Source organism: Setaria viridis, chromosome 1 (genome assembly GCF_005286985.2).
Source record: "Setaria viridis chromosome 1, Setaria_viridis_v4.0, whole genome shotgun sequence".
Lineage (NCBI taxonomy): Eukaryota > Viridiplantae > Streptophyta > Magnoliopsida > Poales > Poaceae > Setaria > Setaria viridis.
In genome coordinates this window covers 35291009-35303266 of record NC_048263.2, presented here as the reverse complement: position 1 = coordinate 35303266, position 12258 = coordinate 35291009, and the positions used below count along the sequence as shown (strand labels likewise).

Sequence of the window (12258 nt, the reverse complement as noted above, 5' to 3'; positions counted from 1 at the left end):
GTCGCACTCGCGGCCAGCGCCCTCCCCCGATCCGATCCCGATGGCGCTACGGCGGCAGCTGGAGCGCACGCAGGGCGCCGGCGGGTCTCGATCTCCCCACCAGCGCGCGATCGACGACGCCCTAGGCTAGGCTGCTGCTCCTTCCCTTTCCCTAGTGGCCTGTGGCCTAGCGCCTCGAGTGGACGTGGATGCCGCCGCGCCTAGGCTTCCTTTCTCGCCCCGCCCCCGGCCAGGTTCGGTGCATCGTGTGCCCAAGGGTTGGGTCCCTTTCCCTGCTGAGTGCGCGGCGACCACGCCCGCCTGCCTGCCCTGCCCCTCCGAGGCTGCGAGTGGCAGGCCAGGGATGCTGCACGGCAGCAGCAGCCAGCAGCTCAGCTGCCGCTCTGAGGACGACGCGACGGCTCCTGCCGAGCAGGAGATGCCTAGCTTCTGCGCCTTCCGGTGAGGATTGGGTCATTGACCGAGGAGGGTGTTGTGATCGAGCTGAGCTGCATGCATGGGCTGTGAGTGGCGACATGTACTGTCTCGGCGACGGCGACCTCAGTTAAGCAGGTTCAGGTATGGTGATCATCAGATGCACGGCGGGTTGCCGATGGTGTGGCGCAGGGGCAGAGACCCATGATGCTCCCGGCCGGCTGCTGATGAGTGAGTGGTGACACGGCTGAGGTTGATGTGCGCAGCCAACTGCTTTGCCGACACCCTGACTAATCAAATCAACGGAGTCAGAGTCTCATAATCTTTCATTATGAATGTATTTGGATAGGAGGCAATAGTGACCTTGTGTACTATGCTGCAGCAGGGGAAAAAAACCCCATTTGGTGGAGCTTTGTTTATATAATTTCAGGGGAAATACCTCTGGTTTCCTAGTTCAGCTGCTACGTAGACCTTTGATGATAGCTCCACACAAGAAAACTTGGGTCCACTTGCATGAACACGCATTTAGATTTCCAGATGGTTATGTGATGACCATTGAGGTCTTGACTCTTGACGATTCCGAGTCCCGCCCACTCCACCGCTGCATACTGGTCGGACCCTCGATCGAACGACTATCTGAACTGAAGCGGCAGTGTGAACAGTTTTTGGAACTTGTGAGTTTTCCATTTCAGCAGTAGGAGAGACCCCTGTTCCCTTTGGCCGTGACATTGTACCTTGCCCTTATCTTCACAGTCACAGCTGTGGCGAGGCCAAAAGGCGCATCGGACAGGAGAGAGCCACCCGAAAGCGTAGCAGATTTAGATGCCCCCGCTCGATCTCAGGGCGGGCCTATTCCGGATTGGAGGCCAGCAAGCTTGACGACTACCAGATGGCAGATGCTGCTGCACTGCACGCACCTTATGATTGCCGCTTGTAGGTTTCTCGTGCAAGCTTCATTGTCTTCCAAAATTATAAACCATGTAGGCAGTTGAGTACTTCTTAGCAAAATGTTGTTACTCCAAGATGAATGACTGACATGTGGGTCTTGTGCCACATGTCAATGAGGCATTAGCTTTAATAAGCGGAAAATTGTAAATATGCGCGCTCCATCTATGTTTTGTTAGGATATGACTTTGACCAAGAAATATTCTATCGATATTTCATCTATGTGATACAAAAGGTATACTAATAAGAAAATATTTCTAAGTACGGATCTAATGACATTATTTTTATGTCAGATAATTCTATATTAATAAAGTAATTTTTAGCTAAAAGCTTATCCTAATGAAACGAAATAAGCCTTGCAATTTCGAAGGAGGGATTATATATGCTCTCAACTGTCACGAATATCAAATACGGTCGACAGACACTGGTGTATACTGTTCTGTTGCCCTACATCATACCAGGTGTGAGTTCAATTTTTAAGATCCCATTATTCAGCACTATATCAGGTTTGTTGTCTCTTTCTTGGTTCATGTACACTGAATCTAATGCTAAGAGCTCTGTTGATGAGTGGAAACCCCAACAATCAGCATAATGCTGTGGTATAATGAAACGAAATAAGCTCGGTAATTTCAAAGAGGGGGAGTATGCTCTAAATTGTCCGAAATATCAAATATGGTCGATAGATTCTCGTGTGCAGGGTTCTGTCGCCCTGCATCATATCAGGTGTAAGTTCAATGTTAAGATCCCATTATTCAGCACCATATCAGGTTTGTTTGTTTCTTTCTTTCTTGGTTCATGTACACTGAATCTAATGCTAAGAGCTCTGTTTGTGAGTGGAAACCCCAACAATCAGCATAATGCTGGACTTGAAATCATGGCCACTCAGATTCACCCAAGTCATTTTTCTTGTCAGAAAATGGGACTGTAAAGATGAGGTTGCTGCGGTGCCACCGTGCCAAGTTGACACTGCATGAGAACAAAAGTTCGAGTGCCCATGATGATGAAGCAAGGTGAGGTGCATCGTTGAACAGGAGATGATGAGGGTGCTAACAACCTCTTGACTCTGGAGTAATCCAGTCGGTTTCAATCAAAGTCCTGGGAAAAAGAAAGTGCTCTCGATGGATGTGTGATGGGGAATGCCGCATCTGTGGTCTCTTTTGAGGGATAGCCTGTAACAAGAGTTGGTGACAAGGAGATGCAACAAAGCAGAGGGTGGTGGAGACGTCTTAATGGCAAAAACCTTATTAGTAGTTCTCTCATGAGCCACCAAAATCATTACTTTTTTTGTCTGGTCATGTATTAAGGTGCATGGACCAAATCTTATAGATATCCCACATAAATAAGAATCCTTTTTCAATATATGCAGGGCATATTAGGATCTAAAAAAGACAAATATTGCAAGTTTTGACCAACAATTAGTATTATATGCATGATTAATGTCCAAAAGTTTTATCAGCAGATTCATATTTCACATATCTTCAATAAGATATTGATCGGTAACAAATGATAATTTGTTCTAAAAGTAATTAATACTCCCTCCGTTCTAAATTGTAGGTCGCTTTAGCTTTTTTAGTTTCATATATATTATTATGCATCTAGATATAGTGTATGTCTAGGTGGATAATAATATCTATGAACCTAGAAAAATCAAAACGACCTAAAATTTGAATCGGAGGAAGTAGTAAACAAATTGTTTTCAAATGCTAATATGCCTTACATAGAGAAAAAAAAAACAGAGCACTCCGTATGTAGCGGAGCAAAGTAAAATTCTCTGATGCAAACTCATATTTAGATACCGTTGACGTTGTTTTTCTCAAAAGGCCATTTTCATACACAGCCACCTCTTAATGAGAACAGATTGGAAACAGAGGAATTTTCTCATATACGTACATTAAAATCGAGCTGTTTTCAATGGCATTCAGATGTGCAGTGCTCAATCTGCTTCACTTCTTCCAGTCGTCATTGCTTTCAGCTTAGGCTAATCCAGCACGCTGTCCAGTCTCTCTACTACAAGCGCCGTCGTCCTCCCATCTGTCCACCGGGCGAGGACGCCACTTGGACGGGTGGACCAGAGACCAGCCGTGGTCGGGTTGGGTTAGCTGGCCGGGCCAACGGGTGGTCGCCGGAGGTGCCGGATCGTCATCGCCCCGCCCCGACACCCCCCTCCCGCCGCGGCATCGGCACGCACGGCGCATGTGGGGTGTCCGCCCAGGGGGTGGCTTTCAGGGCCCCTGTTCGGCTGCACCGGCAGAGATCCCCTCTGCCCCGCCTCCCGCCGGCAGCGACAAATAGAAGACAACCCACAACGCCCCCACACCGCGCTCGCAGCGGCGCCCAACGGCCTGCCTGGTGCCTGCGCTCGTCTGCGGAGAGGGGACGACGCCGGCTGCAGCCGCGCCCGGTCAGATCAGGTTGCGTACTTGCCTGCATGTCCCGTATTTTGATCGGGGCAAAAAATGGAAGGGCAGGGACAATGTGAGCACTTTCATGCTCTGCGACATGTACAGGCTCAAACATACTCGTGGTCTCCCAAAGCGCGGGCACGAGCTTTGCCACTGGGAAACACTGGCGTTGGCGTCGTGTCGGCATCGGCATTGTTAGGTGTGCTCGTGATCTACAAAGCTCTAACACCTAACAGGGCTTCTCTCTGTACTTTTGGCCGACTTGTGCGCGTGCCAATTGCCAATACAAAGGGCAGTGTAGCTCTTTCTGGAACTCCAGCGATCGATCCATGGCTGATGACTCAGAAGATGTTCGGGGTGCAATGCATGGGCGCCAAGGTTCCAAGAGGGCACAGCCCGGTGATGGCCATGGCCATGGAGCCTTGCCGCGGAGCAGTCGTGGTGCCTCTCGAGTTCGCGGCCTGTGAGGGGCGCTGGCGTCGCACATGGTGCCGGCACGTCGCCAGGCACATCCGTCTCTGGCTCTCTGCTTCGCTCTCGTCCCCTTCCTTTGCTCTCTTCTTGTTTACAGTAAGGGCCGCTAGGGCCGCCTGTTAGCGTGCACGGTGGCCACTCGCCAATCACCGTAACACAGACTTTTTGTTTACACCCCAAAACGAATAAAATTGAGCTTCAGTTCATTCGTTCAGGTTTATCGAACAAATCGGCGGCATCATGGCCGCAAAAACAACAGAAGCACAGGCATTAGCTAGGGCCGCCAAGTGCATGCATGCGTGTATGCATGTATGCAGTGTGTCGCTACTGTCCGAGAACAAGGCGAGACTGTTTCAAGCTTGGGCTATCGTTCGGATCGAGCAACAGAGCAATGGGAGCAAGCATATGTGCACACGCCAAAATGCAATCCTCCTGACCTTCATCCATCCTGTACACTGCCAGGTGAAAGGCACCCGTTCTGGTCTCTGCGCATCCAGATTCAATTATTTTCTGATGAAGCGATATGCCCTGGCCTTCACTTTCGAGCTTCGATTCCTTTCAAAACGCGATGATAGAGATCTGAACGCTATGCTTCCGGATTCGTGTCAGGACTGATCATTGCTGGACCAGGCGATGTGCACGTGTACAGTGGCACGGTGCTACTCCTCCCTTTGCTTCCATTTTTTTTTCAAGGAAAGTTTCGTTTCCTTCAACTTTGAACGAAGAAAAATGTTTTTTTTATTTGATAATCATTCGCTGTTTGGATGAGATTCGTAGCTATATATGTATCCACATAAAATTGGCGATAAGATCAAATTCAAAAATCATTTAGATATTGCGTGTGCTTTTCTTCACAAAATCGTTCAATTCAAGAACAGAGATCATAAAAACGGGAATTTCCAGTGGGGTTACTTTTATTAATCTGAGATGGCCTTACCTGTTAATATGGAGAGCCCACGTGGCAGGTAACCTGTGGTGGCTGGTGAGTCACCGGGGCCCGGCCAGCGCAGAGAGGATAGAGCTGTCCATGCTGTTATTGGAGCAGCTGTCACCTCCCCAAATCGTCCTTTTGTAGCCTCAGGAAGAAATTTTGGGCGCATCTCACTTTCAGCACACGTACAGCTGGAACCCCTAGCTAGTTTCAGTTGATGCTCTGATCTCAGACTCTCCGAAGAGAAGCCTTTCCGTTTTAATCTGCACCCTGTTCATACCTCCCAATGGAAAGCTTTTTCAGGACGCGTCAATTATGAAAAACTTGTGCGTGAGCCAGGTGCTACGAAACTAGGAATGGAACCTAAACCCCCTTTTGAACAAAACTGATATGCTACTGACCGTGAGGATCCCACGTGTCATAGACAATTTACACATTGATAGCATACGAGGGGCTATAGTTTTTCCGGTGACATGCAATAAGGAAATTCTCAGCACAAAAACAAACAAACAAACAGTTTTTCGTGAGCATTGATCTTTGGGTGTTGCTGATTCTTTGGTGCACCGTGCACAGCTGAGTTGCGGTCTATGGGTAACCAAAGGGCCCGCCCGGCAGATTGGGGCCCTAGGAGCCACTGCATCTGCCAGCTGAAGAAACACACTGCCCCACACCCCTTTATCCAGCCCTACCTCACATGACCGCACCTAAAGGCAGGCAGCAGGGCCAAATCCAATCTCCCCATGGCCAATGCAAGTACCATCGCCCCCAAGCAAAGGCCCTCCCCTATCCATCCACCCGCCGTTCTCCCTATATATATGGATTGGGAAATTTTCCAGGAGGCCACAGACGCAGGGGATCGAAAGGGACGCGCAAGCTTCACCCACAAGACCCTCCCCCCACCCTACGCTACCACGCGCACACACCTCCTGTCCTGCATAATTGCCAGCCACGCTGCTCGAATTCTCTCTTCATCGGGGGCTCACAGCTCACGCGCGCGCCTGCCTGCGCCAAGCAGCTGAGCCAAGGAAGCCTTGTCGGGCATCGTTGGTTTTCTGCTTAGGCCAAAGCGCTGAGCTCGATCGCCTCGGGAGGGCTGCAGATGGCGCGATGCCAGGGGACCGTCGAGAGCCTGTGCCAGGGCCTGCTGGACCTCGACGACGACAAGTTCGGCGCAATGTGCAGCGCGTTCGGCTACCTCCAGGAGTGGCCGGACCTGGGCGCCATGTGCGGCGCGAGCCTTGGCGCGCCGGCCGCGGCGGCGCCGGGCGCCGGCGACGGCAACGACACCTCCTCGTGCAGCGGCAGCGCCGGCGCCGGCGGATTCAGGAAGAGGCGGCCGGACGCGTACCTCGACGCCAAGGTGAGAGATTTATGCTATCACGGTGCAATCCTCTACCGGAGATGTGCACTGCCGTAGTGCCGTGCAAATTCGATTGAAGTCTTTGACTGACGCGTGTGTCGAAACTTGGCCTTGGGCAGGGTGATGGCAACGACATGAGCAAGAGACCCAGAGGGAAGCAGCAGCAGCTGGGTGGCCTCGGTGAGATCGCGGCGCCCGGGAAAGGGAAGCAGGAGAGGCCAAAGGCGGGGACCAAGAAGAAGGCGGAGGCGGCGTCGACGGCGGCGGCTGCCGGCCAGAAGACCGACTACATCCACGTCCGGGCACGCCGCGGCCAGGCCACGGACAGCCACAGCCTCGCCGAGCGGGTACTACCCACAAGCCACAGCTACCATTTTGCACGCTCGATGATGCCGCACATCACCACCGATCCTACCTTGCGTATGCATCCTGCTGCTGTCAGAACTCAGAATCAATCGCCGAATGTATGTGCAGGTGAGGAGGGAGAGGATCAGCGAGCGGATGAGATACCTGCAGGAGCTGGTGCCCGGGTGCAGCAAGGTCACCGGCAAGGCCGGCATGCTCGACGAGATCATCAACTACGTCCAGTCCCTGCAGAAGCAAGTCGAGGTACTGGCCGGCCTGCTTCGTCTTCTCTGCTTCTTCCAGTTTGTGCGATCGCTCACCGGAGGCTCCTCTCCTCTTGCAGTTCCTGTCCATGAAGATCGCCGCATCCAACCCGGTGGTGAGCTTCGACATCGTCGAGGACCTCTTCGGCAGGCAGCTGAAGCAGGCGTGCAACCCTGCTGCCCTGCCCGCGATGGCTCTGCCGGCCGGGCAGCTGGAGCCGGCCTGCCTTCAGATGAACCCCATGCAGCAGGTGCACCCGTCCGCAGCAGCAGGCTCCACCGGCTTTGGGCTGGACATGGTCGTCAACAACCTGTACCCGCCGCCCGCCGCCGCGAGATGCCCCGTGTCGGCTGCCACGCCGGTGACGGCGGCGGCCGGGCCGTCGATCGAGCCGTGCCTCAACGTACGTGACCGGGAATCCGTTGTCCTCGACTCTGCTAGCTTCCGTTCTCTGAACTGAATTGAGTGCTTGGTGCTCCCTGCAGGTGAATGGAGCTGCTGCTGCTGCTGCCTGGGATATTGGCTCCCAGAATTTGTTCGGTGGATTTGATGCACAGTTTCAGTCAGTAGAAAGTGAGTAACTGCTTCTCGAACGCCAAGCCTGCAGTCACTCTGCCTCATGTGCAATGAAACACAGTAGTGGTTAGATGATCAGGGTTAGAAAAAAAGGACCTCCCTGAATAAGGTTACAGTTTAGAGTTCAGAACGAACACTTGCCATCACAGAATTGTTAAATCTGGCAGCTGATTAAAGAACTTTACAAAAATATGAGCACCTCGAGTAATAGTTGCCTAATTTTTGTGTAAAATTGGGTGAACAAATTCATACTTGTGTGAATTGTGCCTCTCTTCAGCATAAAAAAGTTACTGAATCCAGCTGCTGCTTTCTTGCAGGTGACTGTTTGCTAGACAACCTCAAAATGGAAATGTAAGAAGAATTAATCCTCGTTACTGGACTTTTAACCACAGAAAAATTTGTGGCTGAAGATTCTTTATTCATAGCAACTGTACTAATGAAGTATTCTGTCAGCAATGTCAATACAAGTACATTTCTAGTGTTCTATGTATGTCTGCTACAAGCCTACAATCCCAATTTCTAAATGTTCCTTCTGAGCCAAGCTACACAGAGGGTTCAGAACTTCAGATTACAAACAAAACACTTAAAATCATGTTGCCACAACAAACCAACAACAATATACAACACTGTATCACCTAAACTGAAAGTACAACAAACAGAAGCCACCATCTCTCACTTATCTTCCTTCAAAGCACAGACTGTTCACCAGCTTCTGCAAAGACATAATTCGACCTCACTTGCAATGAAAGTAAAGGATATTCACTTGCACAATATACACTAAAACAACCACTGCAAAGTATTAGAGTATATTGGGATATCAGCTGAATCTTATTTCAATATTTACGAGTACCTAAACTGACAGAGGCACAGAGCACGTGATTTGAGGGCATTGAGATACCAGTTAAATCATGTTTCTGTTTTCATGAGTACGACTAATTACTTTTGAATCCCGGAACATGTCTTTGTTCAGAACTGATTAGCAATTTTAGTTTCAGAAACAAAGTTTTGCTCTCATTGTGGCTAGATCAACAAAAGTATTAGCCCAAAAACCATTTATAAATTAGAAATTTGTTGATCTGGAACCATAATATTACTCCCTCTAGACCAGGAGCTCGGATCCAACCTTTCCTTCCCCCCCATTGTGCTGATCTCGTCAACAAGACTTCAGTGTGCAGAGGAAACAAACTGTTCTTTATTGTTCACATGTTTAGCCGTCAGAAAGGTCCAAAATAGCTAGCAATTATTTGATACAGGACACTGGATAGATTTAAAGACATAAAACAAACTATTTTCTTGCGATTCAACATGACTAGATGCTTCTTGCACTTATCCATAGCCATCCCTAAGCTTCGTAGCATAGCACTATAGCAAAAACCTTTATTTGGTACCCAGTCTTGTTTTCATGTAATGCTTGCAACAAGAGTAAAGAACTCGAACCAACCTTTGCCTGGCACAATGATAATTGGTGCTGCTTTACAGTTGTGGAAGCAATACTCACTGACACTTCCCTGCAGCACACTACAGTACAAAGGCAAGATATACTTAGAAATGCAATCTCCAGCTCATGTTCAGCAATAAAATATGAACTAGCACCAAAAGGTAGAAAGAACAGATAATAAAGAACATTCAATTGCATTCATTTGCTTTAGTGCCCAATCCTTCTTGTCATTTCAGATCGGTTCAGCAAATTATCATGTTCTTTAAAGGGCACTCTAGCCATTGTCTTTTCATGCATTTGTACAAGTGCCTCACCATAATTCAGGCAATATGCCGTTTCTGATACTGATCAATTAGACCTGGATCATTAAATTAGAGCATGGGTATAGCACTCAGCATTTCTCAGTAAACTTCCGCAGTAGGAGATCCAGGCATAGAATTACGGGGACATAAAGAGTCGTTTTACACCATTCAAAAGGGAAAAGGCTAGCATATTTCATAGCTGACTCTTGCAAGATATTTTTCTATAAATGAAGACCTTTTAATTTTCCAGACAAGAGGACCGTACATGCCCTAATTTGAGTTTCATGCTATCAACAGTAGATCGTTCTAAGGCCAGCAATCCCTTAACAAGTTAGCATACAAATATTTTTCCTTGTTGAGTGGAGATCCTAAAGATGACTTCATATCAGAACTGAAAAGTGGTTCAGTACTCAGAATTTTTTTTGGGAGTAATTATGGTAGATGTTGTATAGACGAGCAAAATTTTTGCATCCGCAACTTACAAGCAACAGGACAAGTGTATGACCTGTATTGCAGGAATTTAATCATGGCAATACTCCAAAGAAGATCTGTAGATCGAACAAAAGATGTGAAAAAGGCATTTGCATGACAACTTTTAGGATTGCACGTAGCATGGAAGATCTCATTGTGATGGGATAGCAGCAGAATTATGACAAGAAAATCTGCTACTTGCAAAGTTGGTCAAGAGGCCCAGTACCATAAGCTCCCAAGTCCCAAGCGAATCCAAAAGGCCTGAGTGTCTAAATGTGGCACAAATATAATTGATGGTTTAAGAGGCGTATACCTTTGAATAAGTCCTCTACCACGTGTACCAAGAATGACAGCTGCTGGTTTCAGTCGGTCTGCTTCTCGGCATATAACTTTACCAGCATCTCCTTCAACAATCCGTGCCTTGGTACGGACCTTATAAATTTCCAATTAAAGGCACACTTATTAATTCCTTGAGGAAAATGTGGAAAATAACCAAAAACAGGAATTCACAAATGTGCATACTTCACATCAGCTCAATTTTAGTCATCAGAAATCATTTACTAGCATATACTAGCACTATTTTTCTAGAATGCAAGGCAGTAACTGAGGTATGCGAATTAACCCTCTGCGTCTTAAACATAACTATCAACATAAAATCCTTGTATGTTTTATATATGTTCAACGTAAAATGCTTGTATAAGAAGCAGCATAACTACACGCAGACATACTAAGGGTGAAGAGATCACACCAATAAAGTCTTGAATGCCTCGATAGCCAGATCCTCCATTAGCTCCCGACTTTTCTCATACACGATATCATTATGCACACCTACACAGATCAAACTTCACATTGAGCCAGAGCATCAGTTGACCACAAATTTAACGTACTCTTTCAGCGTTATGCAGTTCAGATGCTTGATTGATCTTTTTTAACAAAATGCAAAATATGAAGAAACACCTCCCGTTTGTAAGATCTGAAGTGACAGCGCTATACTATCCTGACCTTTCCATTCATCAATCTGTGGCATCACCAATCATGCTTAACATGCATAGCAAGACAAACATAATTGGTTCGCTCAACATGCATGACCAGACCCCCAGACGTAACTGATTTAAGCCAGAACGCTGGATACACGAAGAAGCCGCCAAATCGGGGTCAGATGTCCAAATCAGTCGACACACTAAACAATTCGAACTGTTAATTAACTAGTCGTAAGTTCACCAACCTACGGCATAATCTAAACTGCCTTGAAGTTAATTAATACTCCTACTTCAGAATTCAGGATAGCTAGATAGATGGAGTAAGCAGGCAGGTAAGGTTTGGAAGGATGTGTGTATGTGCGGCGGCCGGCGGGGAAGGTGCTCAACTGGAGACGGCGTGGACGAGGTGGACCGTGTCGGCGATGCGCGCGATGTGCGCGAGCGCCCAGTCGAAGGCGTGCTTGGAGTTGGGGCCGAAGTCGACGGCGACGAGTAGGTCCCTGCCGCGGCGCCGCTCCCCGGTCTCCCGCTCGAGCTCCGGCGGCGCGTCTGGCACCACGGGAACGAGGTGCGGCAGCACCACCTCCCGCCAGCTGTACTCCTCCACGTCCTCCTCCACCGTCTCCATCGACCGCTCCCTCTCCCCCTACCTTTCAGGAAATTATCGACGGCGGTTGCGGGCGGCGACGGAGCCCAGAGCACGGCACGCTTTTCCCTCACGGATGCGAGTATATGGCCGCACGGGGATTGCGGTGGTTGTGGCGAGGGCGGCCGCATTAATTCCCGGCGGGGTTCCGTGTAGGCGTGACTCGTGGACTCGTCGTCTCCCTCGTTGAAAATTCCTCTGAATTTGCCACCAAGAAGAAAGGCGGATCAAAATTTCCTTCCGTCCCCTTTGAATTTCTACGGTTTTTCCTACGAGCTGAAGAGATCAATTCAGTCTCATCACCGGCTGATCATTCACAGCGCGTACTGGTGGTAGCAGGAGGAGACGTGACTCGTTGGTTTGAAGAAAATTCAGCATCAGAAGATGTGCCTCTCCAAGCCTACTGGCATCCATGTCAGCAAGGCACCAGCCGTAGCAGCCTGATCGCGTCAGCGACCTCCTCCTTCTAGAAGATCCGGTTCAGTAGACGGAGATGATCTCCTGCTACGTCGTGACGGCATGAATCTCCTGTACGAGCTCTCGGCGCGCTGCATGGTCATGGGTCAAAAAAGAGGTGGCTCACGTCATCGCGTGGGAGAAACCACGGGCGATACGGGGGCAGCCGCCACATATCGGGGGCCTCGCACGTTTCGTGGGGGACGCGCGGCGGCGCCGCCGCCGTGTGCGGTCACACGTCACCGCGCTGCCCT

At 49.1% G+C, this 12258-nt stretch overlaps 2 protein-coding genes across 2 annotated transcripts; one reads left to right on the top strand and one right to left on the bottom strand.

The window, feature by feature from the left end:
• Positions 1 to 5997: 5997 nt before the first annotated feature.
• On the top strand, positions 5998 to 8195 carry LOC117834837 (basic helix-loop-helix protein 79). Its single transcript, XM_034714340.2, has 6 exons — positions 5998 to 6526; positions 6646 to 6873; positions 7001 to 7135; positions 7215 to 7538; positions 7621 to 7708; positions 8029 to 8195. Exons 1-6 carry the CDS (start codon positions 6266 to 6268, stop codon positions 8064 to 8066), a joined length of 1074 nt encoding a protein of 357 aa, XP_034570231.1. The 5' UTR covers positions 5998 to 6265; the 3' UTR covers positions 8067 to 8195.
• LOC117834853 (universal stress protein PHOS32) lies at positions 8087 to 11929 on the bottom strand. The gene is made up of 5 exons (XM_034714341.2): positions 11290 to 11929; positions 10671 to 10750; positions 10236 to 10354; positions 9153 to 9229; positions 8087 to 8423 (listed from the first exon to the last, which is right to left on the bottom strand). The coding sequence occupies exons 1-5, from the start codon at positions 11528 to 11530 to the stop codon at positions 8398 to 8400; spliced, it is 543 nt and encodes a 180-aa protein (XP_034570232.1). The 5' UTR covers positions 11531 to 11929; the 3' UTR covers positions 8087 to 8397.
• Positions 11930 to 12258: the final 329 nt, after the last annotated feature.